Here is a 19,172-nt window from a genome sequence, read left to right on the forward strand (position 1 = left end):
CTTGCTCACCTTACAGCTAACAGTCAAAACATTAGCACTAACAACTTGCATGAAAAATATTTACAGACACACAATAAACTTAATTTAACTTTGATGAGTTGAACTACAAAGCAAGGACTGCCATCACAAAAAAAAAGAGGTATAAAAACGTTCTTACCTCAAAATGAGTTTTTCTCCTCTATAATCTCTAATAAGCTCTACTTCCTCACATGCGGAATAAGGACTAAACTGAGGATGTGGGAAGACAGAATAGCTGATTTGTAACTTGTTCCTTATTTGATAAATTGAAAGTGTTACAACTAACCCATGTTACAACCATCCCGGGTCTCCCCCAAAGTAAGCTAATAAAATTATTTCTATTCATAAAAATAATTATGTTTTGCCCATTTATGTAGCCTATTTCTTAGTTAAATAGCAGTGTTCAGAATGAATGAATGAATGAATAAATAACACACACAGCTTGATCACGAATTGGAGATAGACTTGCACTACCCTTACGAAAATTAACCATGTGTTTTATTACAGTAAAAGTGTAGCAACCATGATTTTTTTGACATATTGATCACCATTTGTAAAACCACAGTTTAAGCATAGCCTACTATGGGTAGTGTAGCAAAACTGTGGTTAATTTTCGTATGGGTGTTACTACTATTAAGAGTGTGAGATAGTGAGCTGGCCTCATTTGGGCTGGAAACATGCCCTGTTCAGGTGACCGGCGGGTAGAAGAGCACCTTGCGTTTGCCTCCTGAATCACAGCAGCACAGTATAAAAGCCAGAGGCAGCAGTGTTCAGGATGAGAGATCTCCATCAGGATAACTGAGACTCACGGAGCTGCTGCCTCGCCGCACACTCAAACAGATTACCTACGAACACTTCAACGGTACGATGTGCAGGAAACTTATAGAAACCCATATAAATTATTATATAGCTACTTTATATGACATTTTATATATTTCAAATATCATGCCACTCTTTGTTTCAATTACATTTAATTTTGAGATGTAAATGTTCATGAGTATTATTTTATTTGCAGATTATTTACCAAAGAGGGATGAAGAGCATCAACTTTTTTACCGACTTGCTTCTTGTATTCATAGTCAGTGATGCGAGCGCTTGGATTATCAGAAATGCGACTGAAACGCTCACCGGAACCAAAATCACTGTCAATAAAACGGAAATGGAGAATGACGGATTAGCATCCATGCCCAAATCAAGGCGAAAACGGTACATTTCGCAAAGTGACATGATAGCTATTCTGGACTATCACAACAATGTGCGAGCGAATGTTTTCCCACCTGCAGCCAACATGGAATATATGGTAAGCGACCAACTCATCCTTCATCTTTCCAAAGAAACAATATGCAGCATTTTACCTCTAAATCCCAAAACCATAAGAAACTGATTAGATTGACATGCAGTACTGCATTTAAATCATTCCACAGCTCCTCCTGCTGGATACAATAAAATATTATAAAATCCTGTTATAATAGACCATTTAATACCACCGATAAATTTACTTTTGAGTTTAAAAAGTATAAAATTCTTGTTGATTTATTGCTTTCATGTGGGTATTTACATACACACACACACACACACACCAATATGTGTGTGTGTGTGTGTGTGTGTGTGTGTGTGTGTGTGTATGATTAACTGCCAGCTTATTTGACATGGATATGATTTCCTTCACGGTTTCAGCTGTAAAAAATTGTGAAATAATAATAATTTAATTTTAGCTTTGGAATGAAGACCTAGCCAGGTCAGCAGAAGCTTGGGCAGCCACCTGTATTTGGGAACATGGACCTCCTTACCTTCTCCGATATCTGGGTCAAAACCTCTCAGTCCGAACTGGCAAGTAAGTCTTGCATGTGAACAGCTGTTTGCTATTGATAGAACAACCTCTCAGATCTTTTTTATTTTTACAATAAAGAAGAATTGTGTTCATTCAATGGCTTGAAATGTCACTATGGCAGCATTATCCAATTACAAACAATGAACAAGACTCGAGGCAATGTGCCAGACCAGAATTTTGTGTTTTGGATGCAGTCCAGTGGATGATGCTTCCCCTGGCCTATTTTCTAAATTGCATCTAAATTGTTTCTGCTCCTGCTAGTTACCACTCCATTCTTCAGATGGTTAAACCTTGGTATGATGAGGTCAGAGATTATGTGTTTCCATACCCACATGACTGCAATCCCCACTGCCCGATGCGCTGTTATGGACCCATGTGCACACATTACACACAAGTGAGTTTGGTTGCAAGTCATAATTCAGATTAAGCAAACAGTAAAATGTCTGACACTCTCTGCGTGTTATAGATGGTGTGGGCGTCATCAAACAGAGTTGGATGTGCCATCCAAACCTGTTACAATATGGTAGTGTGGGGCATCGTGTGGAGGGAGGCAACGTACTTGGTCTGCAATTATTCTCCAAAGTTAGTCATGTTTTTATCTTTTAATACAACTCTAGCCAGATCTTTCACCCTTCAAGAGCACAGAGTGTACCATTCTCAGTCTGATAATGCCAGCACATGGCTAAGGTGTTATGCATGCTCATCTTTGTGGTATATTTTTAAAACAGTCCTTTTTTTCAGGGGCAACTGGATTGGTGAGGCACCTTACAGAGTTGGTGTGCCATGCTCAGCTTGCCCTCCAAGCTACGGAGGTTCATGCAGCAACAACATGTGCTTTCCTGCCATCAACTCAAACTTCATGTACTGGTTTAAATAAGATGTCTGTTATATGAAATAGTTCAGCCAAAAATGAAAATCTGCTGATTTACTACCCTCAGGCCATCCAAGATTTAGATGAATTTGTTCCTTCCTCAGAATAGGTTTGGAGAAATTTAGTCCAAACAGATGACAAAAATATCACAATAATCCACAAGTAATCCATACAACTCCAGTCCATCAATTAACATCTTGTGAAGTGAAAACATGTGAGTTTGTTATAAACAAATTCATTGTTAAGATATTAAAACTGTTGCTTTTGGTTAAAATAGGAGTCCTCTATCCAAAATATTGTTTTCTACAGTGAAAAATCAGAATCAGAGTCTGAATCACAAGAGAAATATATACAGATCAAGCATCGTTTACAAGCAAAAACATTCCAAAACATTTCTAAACAAATATGCTAGTGGATTTTGATGTGAGAGGACAAAATGGGATGGAATTTTTTTACTGGATGAAGCGTTATTTTAGACTTGTATTTTGACCAGAAACCACAGTTTAAAGTTAAAGGGATGGTTCACCAAAAAAATTTAAATTCTGTAATTTATTAGTTACTCTCATGTCCAAACCCGTAAGACTTCTGTTCATTTTCGGAACACAAATTAAAACATTTTTGATGAACTCTGAGAGCTCTCTGACCATGCAGGCCCAGAAAAGTAGAAAGGACATTGTTAAAATAGTCCATGTGACATCTGTAGTTCAACCTGAATTTTATGAAGCTATGAGAATACTTTTTGAGTGCAAAGAAAAAATGCATTCTTCTGCTTGCAAACAAGGTGCAGCGCATCTGGGTTCTACGTCAAAATGCCGGTTCCTGCAACAGCAGCATCACACGCATACGTCATGGTACTCTCACATGCATATAAAATTAAGGTTGAACCACTGATGTCACATGGACTTGTTTTAATGATGACCTTACTGGGCCTTGAATGTGGAGTCATGTGCATTACTTGTGGATCATTGTGATGCTTTTATCAACTGTTTGGACTTTCATTCTGACGGCACCCATTCACTGTAGAGGATCCATTGGTGTGTAAGTGATGCAATGCTAAGTTTCCTCAAATCTGTCCAGATGAAGAAACAAACTCATCTGCATATCTGGGTGGCCAGAGGGTGAGTACATTTTCAGCAAATTTAAATTTTTTGGTGAATTGTTCCTTTAATGCTATTGTGTGCATTTTACAGTGATGTACTGTGTAATATATCTTTTAAATCTATATGCATTTTGTACAGCAGATATAGCTGTTTTTTTATGTATGTGATACTATCAGTTCCAGAAATGGTGCTAATGTTAATATAATCTTAACATGACTGTTTTAGGACCAGCCATCATATTGATGCTCATGGATAGATTAGTTATATTTTCTTCTGGTGCACAGATGAAGTCTGTGCTGATCGCTCTATGTTTATATTCCACTTTTATACACATTTATTTCTTTATTTTTTAAAAGTCTGTTACATCAGGGTTTTTTCCAAGGTGCTTAAACATAAAACATTCAAGCTATTTTTTTGGTAATGAAAAGACGCAAGATGTTTTTATGGCTGTCAATGAATTTTCAGTAGCAAAATGTTTAATGTATTTTCAACATTTTTATTTGGCCATGTAAAGTTTTCATAAGTTGCATTATATTTTATGTTGTTGTGTGCCTGATGCTTTTACCTATTTAGATTGGCAGTCCATGATAAATGATCATGGAATGGTGCTCTTAAATGCCAAGAATTGTTACTCTGAATTTGACTTGTTTTACATAATGTTGCTATGGTTACACTTACATGACCTCAGATTGTGACCTCTCCCCAACTCCACTTCCTTTTTTTTTAATAGTTCTCTGGAAGAGAGGATGTGCATCTAAACTATAAAATTATGGTATAATCTCATATTAATTATATATAATACATTATTTGTGCCAGAATATTGTAACAAACAGTCTTTCAATTGGTGGCGCGTTGAGATGATTATTTACTTACATTTGTTGTTCATTCCCACCGTATAGTTGCTGTATTGTATTCTTTTCTCTTTTTTTTCTTTTAAATAAGAGATTGGTATATTGAATGCCCTTAAATCTCCCTACACAGAAGATAGCACATATTGCGCTGAGATTAATTATTTCAGCCCAATATGCAGTTTTTTTTTTTTTTTTTTTTTGCAGAAAATATACTAATAAAGAAGACTTTACTACTTGGAAGTGTTTGTTTTGGCGTACAGTTTACATGAAGTTGACACTGCATTTAAAACATTGCTTTTGCAAATACACAACATGACATTTCTTCGAGTTCAAGAGATGTTCTGAATTCATTTGTAAACACATTTCTAAGATTTTCATGGCACATGTTGCTCATTGTTTCAGTGTCTTTCAGAGGCTGCTGCACTACATGACCTTTATTGATTGTGTAAACGTGTGTCTATGAAGCTAAATGGTTCACATCCACTTTCCAGATTTTCTTTTGTATTGTTTCTGATGAAAAATTCAGAGCTGTCCACAAATCTGCAGGCCTCAAAAATCAGAGTTTTGAGAGACCTGAAAATAATCCTGATCACTGTGCAAGACTTATCTGCTGAAAACATTCTCATCATTTCTGCGGATTAAGCTGAAATATGAGAAATAGTGAACCAATAGTATGTTTGCTCAGGCCAGGGAAAATATAACACACCCTTATTTTTTAGTTTGCAGATCATCAATATTGGCAATGGATGTAAGCAGAAAGAAACTGAAAGACTCCCCCTCACCACCACCAAATAACAAACACAACCCAGCTCCCTCAGCAAAATATAGGTCAGAACCACTGCATACATTAACTGGGCCTGCTGAAGGCCACCCCAGCCAACAGATACACTTATTGTAATGTATACATCTAAAGGGAAGTTTTAACTCTTTCTCTACTAAGATTACAGGAGAAGTATCTGATACTATGTGACTTTGCCAGATATACCAGATAATAATGTGATAAATTAAGCTTCTCATTTTAAAATTCAAGCTGAAATAGTTGTGTTAAGTATAAATAAATCCATATAGTTGTTCAGCCCAAATTTCATGTTTGTGGAGAGCATTCAGAGTTCACGGAGTTCAAGCAAAGCTTTTCATCCATATAGTGAAGGCTTGAAGAAAAAAAATGACTCAATACTGCCATCTCGTGTTTGTTTGGTCTATGACACAGTATCACAATACTGTACAGATCTTTCTTGTCCGATAGATAGATAGATAGATAGATAGATAGATAGATAGATAGATAGATAGATAGATAGATAGATAGATAGATAGATAGATATACAATTTACTGTTTTGCCCCGTAAACCTTACACTCATAGAAAACGTTCTGGATAAAAACAAAACAAAAACAAACCAAAAAAAAAATAAAAAATAACCTACATTTGACCAAAAATTCCCCCAAAAGGTCAAAAAAAAAATTCCGATTTTACTATCTTTGTAGGGGGCATTTGGTCTACCTACAACACGGACACATATAAAAATAGCATTAATCTTTGTTGACTATATACGCAGACCAGAAATACAGAATACTTATGTTTTCTCTGGTATATGCTTCAGTGCTGTGGGTGTGTCGATGTGGGTGTGGGCGTGGCTTAAAAGTTCACTATAAATGATAAAAGCAGCCTCACAAATTTAAACATTTGGACGTAGATTATTTTGCCGCGCAATGACTCATTACGACTCATTCATAAAGAAACTTCAAGCAGATCAAAACAGGGGGACACGTGTATTTGAAATAGCCTGCATAAACAGCAGTGAATAACTATTACAGCCAGCCAACAGCGGAGCTAAACATCCACGCGCAGAACGGCAAAAGGTAAAATGCTGCTTGATTTCAGTAAGAATAACACTTAACATTTATTTTAAAATGATGGTACTACAAGTGTTATAAGGGCAACTCTAGTGAAGATAATTTCTTTAAAGGTAGCATTGAGTCGCTAAAGACTTCAAAGGCTTGTGTGATTAGTTTTAATGACCGTAAATATTGCATGTGTGTGTGGCAAAAGGCGTACACAAGACTTGACAAGTGACAAACAATCAGCTCAGTTGTGAAAATGCTGAAACTTAACTTTTTAATCAGGCTTGTGAACTGATCTATTTCTGAGCATCCATGCAAATGAAAATGCACACAAATAATTATTGTGTTGTATTACTTTATGTAAAAAAAAAAAAAAAAAATTCAGTATCATATATAAATAATCCTGATAAAAATTATTTTGATTTCGCAGGAAGAGGACGGATACCACTTTGGATTTTGTAACTGACAGTTGTGGAAACATGAAGTGTGGACATGAAGATTTATTTAGTGGGTTTGTTCTGCTTGTGACTGTCCAAACTGTGGTCTCCATGGTGATTCCCAATGCCACCCACTTAGAAGCCATCCTGGAAAAATACATGGATAAGGATGAAGCGTGGTGGCAATCCAAGTCAAGGGGCAAAAGAGCAATTTCACAGAGCGATATGCAACTGATTCTTGACCTACATAATAAGCTGAGAGGTCAGGTGTACCCCCCTGCCTCAAACATGGAGTACATGGTAAGATCACATGATTCTCCCTCAGTCACAATTCTACTGAATCATGTTCTTAACTTATGATCAAACCCTGAACAATAATATATTAAGTGTCGGATTTGGTTTTACCTGCCAAATAGTGAATAAAATTAAGTTGTCTACTACACTATTTTTATGTAATAGCCAGTATTAAATGTGTACCTGTATGTCATTTGTTTAAATAAATTAAAAGTAAAAGACTAAAACAATTGTTTTAAATACTAAAAGTAGATTTAGACATCATAGCATTATAAAAAATAGCTTGAAAATGTAATACTTTGAAATTTATCAATGTTATTAATAGTGTAATTCATTAAGCATTAGATGACGGCACAAGTAATGTAAATGTAAAAAAATGGAAATATAAAATTAAATATGCAGTGTCTGGCAACGTATATCAAATATATGTAAAATTCTCTGATATCATCCAATAACCGATATGAATCAGTCATGAGGATGAAGCACAGAAAGAATCAATAAAATGTATTTCAAACTATTGCAAATGTGAAAACATTTTATAAGATGTCACATGACTGTAAAATCATGCTGAAGTACAACTTTCCTATTGAATTGTGAGTTGAAAGGCTATTTATACATTGGTGGGGTTATGAGGGGGCTCATAAATTTATCAGATGGCTCTGCCAGTTGGTATTGGGTACCACACCATAACCACACTTTGCACAAATGCACTGGAACACACTGAACTACAGTCAACTTTGTGGTCTACAACAAACAGTTCGTCAGGTCCATCAGGGAGGCCAAAATGCAGCTTCTCCTTCCCACGTTCTGTGGCTCACCTACAGTACGTGGCACTTAGCCAGACCTCTCATTGCTTTCTGGCCAAATATGACCTGATACTTCTTAGAACCGTCTATAGCTGCTGCTGCTGCTGCTTTGTCCCACTGCATTGCAGTTGGCAACAATGAAGGCAAATATTGACTCAGACATCAAAGAATAGAACAGAATAGAACACTCTAAATCGGCAGAGACCATCATCTTGTTTTAGCTCTTAGGTCCAGTTTACAACAAAACAGTGATTCTGTTATATGATATATGATGCATTTCTCAGAACTGCACATGGATCATTCCATATGACGGACACTTGCAATCTTCTGTAAGAGAAGAGTTTCAAAACATTCTTCTTAGTCAATTACTTTTGAGTTGATAACATCTGTAGTGCTCTGGGAACAATTCAGTGTTAAATCTGTCAAATCCCAGAACCCTGTATCTCTTTGCAAAGTTTAACAGAATGTGTCTTTGTGTGGGGTGCAGGTAGGGGAGAAGATATTAGCTACCTCTATGCTACACAGTCCTCTGGGCAATTACTCTGAAAGGGAAGAGAGGGAGTCACAGAGGATGCATTTCTCCCTTGGAATGCACCCAGATGGTCACTGTAACAGCAAATTAGGCGTCGCAACAAATAAACAATGTCAAGACGGGTCTCAAAGGCCACATAAAATGCCAGTGGGCTTTGCATCTCTACGCATGTTCTACTCAGATGCAGAAAGCTTGCTGCAATTTTGTGCACCTGAAAGACCAATATTACATTCATATTTATGGTAAACATTTCAAGTACATACTGACGACATAGCATATTTATTCAGCTCGCATTAACATCATTGTAAACAGCAAGGATACAATTTGTGGCATCCAAGCATGATCAAAATGCAAAATCTTTTTTTAATTGTGCAGGATAAAAGATCAGAATAATCAAGATGGTTGAGGAATAGTATTTGTTGAGGACTGATGGAATGGAATGCACCAGCTCTGCACATATGGAAGACATTAGAGCAGGGCAGCAAACTATGCATATGTAATTTTAAATTAAGCTGCTCTGTATTGAAATAATCAGAACCCTGTACAGAACAGTACACTGCTTATTCTTTCATACAAACACTTTAAACCAGTAGAGTTGTTACTCTAATGGCAGTTTTAATATACTTTTGTTTTGTCCCAGGTTGGTGAAACAGAAATTCTTTATGGTTTTTAACTTCAACTGGCCCACTTGTAGATTAGTATCAATCTACTGGACAGAACTAAACTACCATGCATTGACGTACATACTGTAGGCAGAACCAGATTCAACAGTCTGACAAAAAATGTTATCAGAAAGTTGTTCTGAAGGGCTTTTGCCTTTTAAAATACTTGATGTTGTGTTTTAAATGGATCGTTCACCAAAAAAATTAAAATTCTATAATTTACTCACACTCATGTCCAAACCTATATGGCTTTCTTCTGCTGAACACAAAATAAGATATTTTGTAGAATATTGATAACAATATTCTGGTGACCATTGACTTCCATTGACTTTGAGAAAAAAAAAAAAAAAAAGTATTATGGTCCAAAGAAAAAAGAGAGTTATACAGGTTTGGAACGACATTAGGGTGAGTAAATAATGGCAGAATTTTTATTTTTTGGGTGAGTAACTGAACTGAATGTGTGAACATAACTGTATTAAGCACTCAAATACTGGACCGATTACCATATTCTGCTGCTGTGTGAATATAGCTTGTGGCTCCTTGCTATAACAGGTGTGGGACACTGAACTGGAGAGGAGTGCTGAGCACTGGGCACACACTTGTCTGTGGGAACATGGACCATCTCACCTACTGACCCGGATCGGCCAGAACCTGGGAGCTCACTGGGGCAGGTGCTGTTTTACGAATAGATAAAAACAAAATTGCAAATAACAATTCCATCTTATTCCAATCTTATACAGTGCACTAACTGTTTGCATTAAATATGATTGTCTTTAGAGACAGACCTCCAACATTTCATGTCCAAGCCTGGTATGATGAGGTGAGAGATTTCAGCTACCCTTATCCGCAAGAGTGTAACCCTCACTGCCCCTACAGGTGCTCTGGGCCCGTCTGCACACATTACACACAGGTAAAACCACATTCACGTTACCAAATCAACAATATCCTTCCATAACTATATTTTGCAATGATACAAGCAATCAAACAGTTGAGATATGCTATATAGAAATAGTGATATTATGATTTTTTCACAGCTGGTTTGGGCTACAAGCAACAAAATTGGCTGTGCCATCAATGTGTGCTACAACATGAATGTATGGGGGATGATCTGGGCCAAAGCTGTGTACCTGGTCTGCAATTACTCTCCACCGTAAGAATGTTCAACTTTTTTTTGTCATTTGCCGTATGATATAATTCTAATAAAGAATTCGCTTTTATCATGTGGCATCCTTTTCAAAGAGGTAACTGGTGGGGACATGCACCATACAAGCACGGGACACCTTGCTCTGCCTGCCCACCCAGCTATGGCGGCGGTTGCAGAAGCAATCTCTGCTATAAAGGTACTAAACCGGCTATATTCTAAAATGATGTGCTGTATTTTATGAATTTATTTTTTTTTAAATACGTTTATATAATTATTTATTTATATAAGAATAACTAATTATAGCATTTTAAAGTATTGACATCCTGAAACTAGTTAAGAAAGCAGTATTTAGCTAACATATGAAGCCTGTAGGTCCTGATTCATTTGAAAAATGTAATTAAATTGTGCTCTCTTCAGATGATGGCAGTCATTATCATTACACCCCTGAGACAGAGGAAAATAACTACATTGAACCAGAACCCGAGCCAGTCCGAAGCCACGACACCCACTACAGAGATGAGACCCTGACACCTTCTCCCAACCAGAACATTGAGAGGAATGAAGTCATCAGTACTTCCCAGATGTGTAAGATAACATCACAACAGTTCATTCATTGGTTGACTTTAGTGGACGGGGCTGTAAAGTCTTTACTGGGTGCCATCAGAAAGTATGTACTGTATGTTTGCATAGATGTATATGTTCTTTTATATTTCTAAAATCTTAACAAGAAGAAACAACACTCCTGTGTTTATATACTGACGGCTATTCATTATTTTTTACCTGCAGGTCAGCAAGTAGCATGTGATACTAGATTACGTGATCAATGCAAAGGAACTACTTGTAACAGGTAAAATGGGGTTATTCGCACATCAGCTACTAACAAATGTGGTTTGGTCTTTCTACTATGAATAATTTCATGTCTGGTAAATCTTTAATCAGGTACGAATGCCCACCAGGCTGCTTGCACAACTATGGAAAAGTAATTGGATCGGGTCATTATGACATGGTAGGTAAATGCAGTAGCTTTGCATTTTATTGATGTCAGTGTGGCATCGTACAGATTTACATGTTGATTTTACTTTTATGTATTTAAATATTATATCTAATTTTGGATGGACTGTGGTCAGCTCATGGTCTGTCTCATTAATTTTGCTGCTTTTCCAGCAATCCAGTATCTGTGGCAGTGGCTTGCATGCTGGAATAATAGATGACGATGGAGGCTGGCTGGATGTCACAAGGGTGGGCAGAAGGCAACGATTCTCAAAGTCCTTCAAAAATGGAGTTCAGACTTTGGCGTAAGTCACAGAACCCACGTTTCATGCTGCTGGATGTGGGTTTAACAATGTTCTCACATTCTCCATGTTATTCCTCAGGAAAAATCAGAGTGCCAATGCCTTCACTGTATCAAATGTGCCAGTGAAAGCAGTTAATTGTGAAACTACGGTGGCACAATTCTGTCCTTTCAAGAAACCAGTCCGGCACTGTCCCAGGTTGTATCAAATAGGCCTCATCTTGATGGATTACACAAAATACTATGCAGTAAATATATCATTAATAGCACAACAACTAACAAGGTGTGTTTTTTCAGGTTGTATTGTCCTCGTAATTGCTTGTTTGACAGCTATGCCCGAGTTATCGGAACCCACTATTATTCAGATGTAAGTCTTCATCACATTTAAGGGTTGTTCACACAGAACACTTTTTTCATTCCACTACACTGCTTTTGATTTGTTCATGTAAACATTTTTTGCTGTGTCTCTCACACCACGCAGGGTTCAAAAAGCATGATGCTCAATTTAAAAAAAGAAGAAGGAAAAAAAGCATTAGAGGATAGTTTTTTTTTTAATTCTACTATCAAGTTTCTCATGTTTTTAAGCACTAAAATTCTATTCTGTGAAAAATTCAGATTTTCTGTGTGAATGGTCCATAAGAGTGTTTTTTCCCCAGTTTCTGTTAGTATCTGCCCTGTTAAAAATATTATAAAGTCACTGCTATCTTCCAAATCCAGTACAAATATTAGTGGATAGTGGATTAGTGGATTCCCATAGGAAAAGAGATTTCTTTTAATACCACAATTGTTTCTCCTAGCCTGCAATGAAATCCAATATAGAGAAAATAGAGAAGTTTTCTGCTTCTCAGATTCTTCTGAGAAACAGACCGTAGTATTTTCACATGTTCCTCCTATAGGATTTCAAAAGAGATCTCAAACTGCTCAGATTTGCTTTGTATTTTACTCTGCTTTAACTTAATTTAACTCAAACTATCCACATTATTTTTATAGCTCTCTACTATTAATATATGCCAAAAATTGTCTATTTTTGTTTCCCCTAATGAATTTTAGGAGAATCATCTGAAACAAAGTTGATACTTTAGCGTAACTGATTATTCACATAAGTCTCCTGAGTTATAAAAGAACAAAAAAAGTTCCTCTGGGTCACTCAGTTGCAGCTATTAGGAGGTCATTGTTCTGTTACGACTGCAGTAGAAAATGATCCATCTTTCCTCTTTTTGTCCACCTGAGCAGAATTCCAGTATATGCAGGGCAGCTATCCACGCAGGGGTGATTCAAAGTGACTCAGGAGGTTATCTGGACGTAATGCCTGTGGACAAGAGGACACAGTACAAGGGCTCCTACCAGAATGGCATCACCTCAGAGAGGTACAGAGTGTGTTGAGTCAGCTTTTGAGCTACTACTGCTGTATAGCCGATCTTTCCTTCTTGGCTTCAACTCGTCTTCAGTCTAACTACCTAATATCCCTCTATATGAGCTTGGTTGGATAACGTAATCATTTTATTTAGTGGGTGGCTGAACGGTAATCTTATAAACTCTGCTCCTCTGCAAAATAAAACCAGACCACCTACACAGTCTGGTTTTATTTTGCTTTATTACAAAGCATGTTGAGGGTATCGTGAGTATCTGAAGGGTGATTAATGAATCATACTAGCATTTAAATCATGTTATCTTTCTGTCCTGCTGGTTCTGGATTGATAATGGCCATTATTCTTCAATTTAGCCTACAGAATCCCCTAGAAGGCAAAGCGTTCAGAGTGTTTGCGGTCATTTGAAACCATCCTCCAAGGACAGATGCAAAGAAATAGAGCTCTTGGTAACGTAACAGCCAGTAATTACAATGCATTTGGTTTGCTGGTCTTGCTTGGCTGGATCTAAGGCCAGTGCTGTCACGAAAAATCTCCTCAACAGGAAAAAAAGACATTGACTTTGACACCATCTGGCTCTGAGAAAACAAAGTCTCCATTCTTTTTACTCAGCATGTAAATGTAATGTACAGTACATACGAGTTGTAAATATAGTGAATTTTTATTCATTACATTCATTCTTGTATGCATTTATAAAAAGTATATTTTTGTTATTTTAAGCACATAAAAATATAAAGCCCTCCTTAAAATAACAAAATAGGCAATTGTGCATGCAAACACAAAAGTGTTAATGTCTGAACATGTTGAATGTGTAGAAAAGGCCATCTATTGCAGTTTATATTTTTGTAAACATATTTTTATATCAGTGTTCAGAAGCTGCTCATTGGTGTATTGCACTTTACAGTACATTATGCCGCATATGTTCAGAATTTTATACTGTAACAACCTGGCAGGCCAGGAAATCATTATTTCTTTAGAAGAATTTGAAAAATGTACCACAAAAAGAGCAATATGGGAAAAGTGGAGAGACATTTTTGTGTTATTTATTATCATGTAATCTAAAATAAAGATATTTAGACTCATAATCCTTCTGTTACTAATATTATAATACAATCCTATCATGACTATGAACATCTTGAGTATAATGTATATGTATTTGATGTATATTTTGATGTATTATGTATTTGAAATTCTGTGATTTTTGGCTAAACACAGCTGTGAGGTTATTTCAAATTCGAGACTCTGGACGGTGCAGACGGACCCTCTGCACCTTGAAGAATGAAAACCCAACATGCCTCATGTGAAAACACTCAACTTCTGCTGGCAGTGCACAGGCACCACAGACAAAGAAGGACATTGTGTGTATGCTGGTGTGTGTGATTTAATCTGACTTCCTGGAGTGCATTTCCTCCATGTCAAGCACAGATGTGGTTGAGTGGTAGTAGTGAGCTCTCTGTCACTCACCTTGACCTCTCTCATTTCCTGTCCACCCTCTCAGGCTCTCATAGATCATTGACTGCAGGCTTACAGCCCCTTGCTGTTTAATACAAAATCACAAGCATGTTTCTTCCTTGTTCATATAGCCATCAAATGCAGTTTTTCAAAAACATAAATTTTCCCTTGTTAAAAAGATTTACTCATAAAGAAATGAATAGTGCTTTGGTCACACTACTGTCAGTAAGATATTATAGAGAGAAATATTTGTAAAAAAATAATAAACTTATTCAGCAAGGGAACATTAAACTGATCAAAATTAACAGCAAATACATTTATGTTAAAAGATTTATATTTCAAATAAATTCTGTTCTTTTAAGCTTGTTTTCAGCAAAGACTCCTAAAATAATGTTTCATGAACAAAAATATTAAGCAGCACAAACGTTTTCAAAACTGATAATAATAGAAATGTTTCTTGAGCACCAAATCAGCATATTACAATGATTTCTCCAGGATCATGTGATATGAGACTGTATTGATGGCTGCTGAAAATTCAGCTTTCCCATCACAGGAATAAAATACTTATTAAAATATATTAAAATAGAAAACAGTCATTTTAAATTGCAATAATATTAAAAAAATTGTTCTGTTTTAATAAATTCAGCATTGGTGAGCATAAGATACTTCTTCCAAAAACATTTTAAAAATCTTACGACCCCAAACTTTTAAATATATTTTTATGTTTTGAAGAATTACAGTATGTACATTTTGTGTTGTGAAAAAATATACGTTCCAATGATAATAAGGCTTCAGTCATAAAAGTATCCTGTCTTAAAAGAAAAAATGTTTTTATGTTTTTTTGTTTTTTTTTTGGAGCAGTTGAAATGTTGAAATCACATGAACGGCAAAATTCTACTCATTCTGTCTCAGTAACCCCCTGTTACTGGAGATGTTTGATGATAGAATAAAGTCATGATGGCTGAATAGCACACTTCTACAAAAGTATTTGTAACTGAAAACATAAAAAACTGATGCACAGTCATAAATCTCTCACAAATGCTAACTATAAAGCTAAAACCCTGTTTTTGTTTGTCAGCTTTTGTGAAACAAATTGCAATAAATGTTAAATGCAGTAGTTACCCATCTTTTGTCAACACACTTTGATGCAAGCCTTCTGAACAGTAGTCACCAGTTTGTTTGACCACAGTTACCAGGAGATGGAAACTGTGTTGTGGAGAAACTTCCCACAAAAGGCTTGGGAACCAGAGCAGATCTGTATGATGGTCTCGAGAGAAAAGAGGCATGCATCAGAGCTCTGTCAAAATTCACAGGCCAGTGTGGCAGAAGTTGGAGGTGGATGAGGACTTGTCTGTACTCAAGACACCTAGGCGGCACAACAATAAGAGAACTGAATCTGCACATGTAGTGCTACAAATACAAAAACACAATGGTATTGTGCCTGGTGTTCTTTTATTTCTACATTTATTTGCATATTTATAAATCTCCAAAGTGTCATTTCAAGGAAATACATGTCTATATTTCCAAGATACGTTGTGGACCTTCGAACCATGGACAGTGAGTGTCAAGCTACACAGGCTTCACATGCTCATGTGTTCTTGGTTTAGATCCAAGGTCTGAAAACAGTGTGACTTATATTTTATATTTGCACGCAACAGACTATTGGCTGGATCCTTACAAACTGCAATGAAAATCTTTGTGGTTCATATTGCGGTCAAAATGAATTATGATGCCACCAAATGTTATGAACATACAGTTAAATAATTTTTCCTATTAATGTGGTTCGTTGCCATAAATTTAGGACATATTAGGGATATTTAGGAAATATTTGATTGCATTAAATGGAATATCTACTATTTAAAATATTTTAATATTTCGATTTTTTAAATTTCTTATTAATTTAAATGAAATCTACATATTAGTCAGAAATCATGAGATTAATTAAGATTATTTTATTCTATTGCTGGCCCTAGTTTTTAACATCATGAAGTTTATAAAAAAAATTAAAATTGTACAAATAAATGTTAAATTGAATTGAAATGTTGAAAATTATATATAGGCCTATATATAATTTTCTTTGCCTTTACAACAGTGACCATAATTTAGCATAATCTAATATATAATATAATAGTTTTAGTTTTTGTCTATATAATATCACTGATATGTTTCTGACAGTTAAATGTGTCTTCATATGTAAAAATGTATAGCTGCCTCAATAAGTCAGCATCTGCTGACAACCTGATAGAGTACTGAAATTGTTTATGGCACAAAATGTAATTTTAATTGTGTCATACTCTTTAATTGTGGCAGCTAATAAATCACAGTGGAAAACACATTTTGCTTCCCACAAACCATATTTATTCAAGCCTGGGTAGAATTTTCTTTTACCTTGTGTAATTTTCTCGGTTTTCAGGGATTAGGACATGTCACGCAACCTGCCCATGTTGGCATCTGCCTATTACGCTAGCTTCTTTACATCGCATAACCTTTAGATATTATTTGGAAAGAACATTCCTATCTTAACCGTTCATGAATATACAGACAGTTGCATTTTATTATTCATATTTAGCACTGGATTTTCCCTGCTGCCCACAATCATTTCAGAACAGGCCTGTGATCCATTAGTCCAGAGAGAGATGACCACAGCACTGAACAGTGAGGATGTCTATTTGCAACCAATCCATTTTTAATATCCACAGCCTAGTGATTGTAATCCAGTTTCTAGAAATGACTCACACATTCATATGAATTCCTCAGAAGCTGCTTGCTTGAGTGGACGTATATGATGTGCATGCGGTCGACAATAAGTACCTTCACATAAGGGCTTGCAGAGGCCATGTGCAAGCTCACCGCCACAGCAGATTTTAATGAGTATTATTCTAACATACTTACAGCAGGAACTTGGTAATAAGGGTGCTTTTCTTTGCATTGCTGGTTGGTATAATGATAATGGAATATTTTTAACTGTGCTTATATACATAAATATCCAGCTCACAGCCCACAGAAGTGTCAAATCTAGTTCCAGATGTTTTCATTCTATACATATAAGTGTATTTCTGAAAACAAGACATTGGACAGAATTACAGGAGAACAGTTGTAACTTGATCTGAGACATGTTATGATTCCAAAATGCTGGTTGCAAATGTCCTTTCTGATGGGTGGTAGGTGTGGGTCATTATGATTACATAGCTTTCTCATTCAGACACAGGGAATTATTCAAACTGAGGCTACACCATTTGCTGATAGGTTGAAATAATATTCACATTAGAGGTTTGTCTTGTTTATTCTTTTCACCCACCAACACACACATTCTTTGCCAACCCTCCCGTTTCTCAGTAGCCTAAATCTTTTGCGTTTCACCCTCCTGACTGCGATATTGGCTGTGTTCTAAGATGTATTTGTCAAGATCCCACACACACTGAGGTTGTGCCAGTGTGGTGGTTGTGCAAGTTTTCCCTATTTTCACACAGCAGTTGTAAAGCACAGAGCTTTCTGCCCACTCCCCTGTACCCCCACTGTATGCCCTCAAAGAACCTGAGGAAAATTTTCCGTCATGGCTAAAATAGGCATGCTAAAGTTTGGCATGAGCCGTAGGTGCCCTCCTGTTGCTGACCTTAGCAGAGTGCACACAACCGAGCCTACTATTTTCATCGTAATATTTATAAATTTCATTAAATTGCATATTTTGCTTCATTGGGAGTACACACCGTGTCTTGAAATCATGACAGAGGGGTCGTTTCTGTCAGCTTGTGTGAAGCAAACTGAAAGAGACTGGTTTGTTTGGGTTGGATGCCTTAGTGCATCATTTTGATGAGATTTCAAATCTCATTATTTTGACTTTATCTCAATGTGACTTTAAATCTCAGTTGTGATTTTAAATCTTAAATTGTGACTTCATATCCCACAATGTGAATATATTTCACAATTATGAATCTATATCCCAAATGTGTGACTTTATATCTAAATTTTTTAATTTTAAAATTTCTCATTTTAAACATCACAATTACATTTTTTATTTTTTATCTTGAGGCAGAAAGAGGATCACACAATATCAAATTGCTTATAAAATCACTGGCATACAGTAGGTTTCTCACATAGGTTTTGAATTAGTGAGGTCTCAAACCACTGGCAAAACAAGATAGATTTTGTTCGCAAAGCAAGGAAGCATTTCAAACCACACTATTAATTATTCTACACCAGTTTTAATAACCATTTCAGAAAACATAAATGATTTGCTGCGGATGTGTTGCTCTGTCTTCAAATATATGCCCTGTGACTTTGAATGCTGACTGAGCAGGACATACATAAGAGCACTGTGCAGTGTGTACACTGCGATGACATGATTTCATCCAAGTTGTGGTGTTTATGTGGGTGCTGGGGTTTCTTTTGCCAAAGGTAAACAGCAAGAGGTGCTGCTTATAGAAATGGGCTGCTTTATGATACGGTCAGGAGAGGGGCTTGCCCTCACTGTTCACGTCATCTCTGACCTTTTTTCTGTTTGGAGGAGGTATTTGATTTCACCTCTTTTTTTTTCTCGCATTCACACATAACCCATTTTGGACAGTGAGTGTAAAAAAGGTAGCTTTGTTTTGATCTGATGGAGGTGAAGCAGCAAAGGCGTTAAAGAATGGCACGCAACCAGCAGGAACACCCACTTATACAGCTAGTTAAATCAG

The 19,172-nt window shown here is 36.4% G+C and overlaps 2 protein-coding genes across 2 annotated transcripts; both read left to right on the forward strand.

The window, feature by feature from the left end:
- Positions 1-718: 718 nt before the first annotated feature.
- LOC109055254 (peptidase inhibitor 15-like) lies at positions 719-3,313 on the forward strand. Its single transcript, XM_042767378.1, has 6 exons — positions 719-880; positions 1,034-1,318; positions 1,734-1,852; positions 2,111-2,243; positions 2,316-2,431; positions 2,591-3,313. The coding sequence occupies exons 2-6, from the start codon at positions 1,052-1,054 to the stop codon at positions 2,724-2,726; spliced, it is 771 nt and encodes a 256-aa protein (XP_042623312.1). The 5' UTR covers positions 719-880; positions 1,034-1,051; the 3' UTR covers positions 2,727-3,313.
- A 2,956-nt stretch (positions 3,314-6,269) lies between these two features.
- On the forward strand, positions 6,270-14,604 carry LOC109055273 (cysteine-rich secretory protein LCCL domain-containing 1-like). The gene is made up of 14 exons (XM_042774623.1): positions 6,270-6,529; positions 6,942-7,248; positions 9,795-9,913; positions 10,020-10,152; positions 10,277-10,392; positions 10,482-10,582; positions 10,804-10,971; positions 11,173-11,233; positions 11,326-11,392; positions 11,551-11,681; positions 11,760-11,876; positions 11,975-12,044; positions 12,911-13,044; positions 13,401-14,604. The coding sequence occupies exons 2-14, from the start codon at positions 6,991-6,993 to the stop codon at positions 13,450-13,452; spliced, it is 1,527 nt and encodes a 508-aa protein (XP_042630557.1). The 5' UTR covers positions 6,270-6,529; positions 6,942-6,990; the 3' UTR covers positions 13,453-14,604.
- Positions 14,605-19,172: the final 4,568 nt, after the last annotated feature.

This window comes from Cyprinus carpio, chromosome A2 (assembly GCF_018340385.1).
Source record: "Cyprinus carpio isolate SPL01 chromosome A2, ASM1834038v1, whole genome shotgun sequence".
NCBI classification, from domain to species: Eukaryota; Metazoa; Chordata; class Actinopteri; order Cypriniformes; family Cyprinidae; genus Cyprinus; species Cyprinus carpio.

Excerpts from the sequence above, each read along its gene's own strand:
- LOC109055254 (XM_042767378.1), top strand. The coding sequence starts at position 1,052 with ATGAAGAGCATCAACTTTTTTACCGACTTGCTTCTTGTATTCATAGTC. Across the intron at positions 1,319-1,733 it reads CAGCCAACATGGAATATATG|CTTTGGAATGAAGACCTAGC; the intron begins GTAAGCGACCAA and ends ATTTAATTTTAG. Across the intron at positions 1,853-2,110 it reads CTCTCAGTCCGAACTGGCAA|TTACCACTCCATTCTTCAGA; the intron begins GTAAGTCTTGCA and ends TGCTCCTGCTAG.
- LOC109055273 (XM_042774623.1), top strand. The coding sequence starts at position 6,991 with ATGAAGTGTGGACATGAAGATTTATTTAGTGGGTTTGTTCTGCTTGTG. Across the intron at positions 7,249-9,794 it reads CCTCAAACATGGAGTACATG|GTGTGGGACACTGAACTGGA; the intron begins GTAAGATCACAT and ends TTGCTATAACAG. Across the intron at positions 10,153-10,276 it reads TCTGCACACATTACACACAG|CTGGTTTGGGCTACAAGCAA; the intron begins GTAAAACCACAT and ends ATTTTTTCACAG.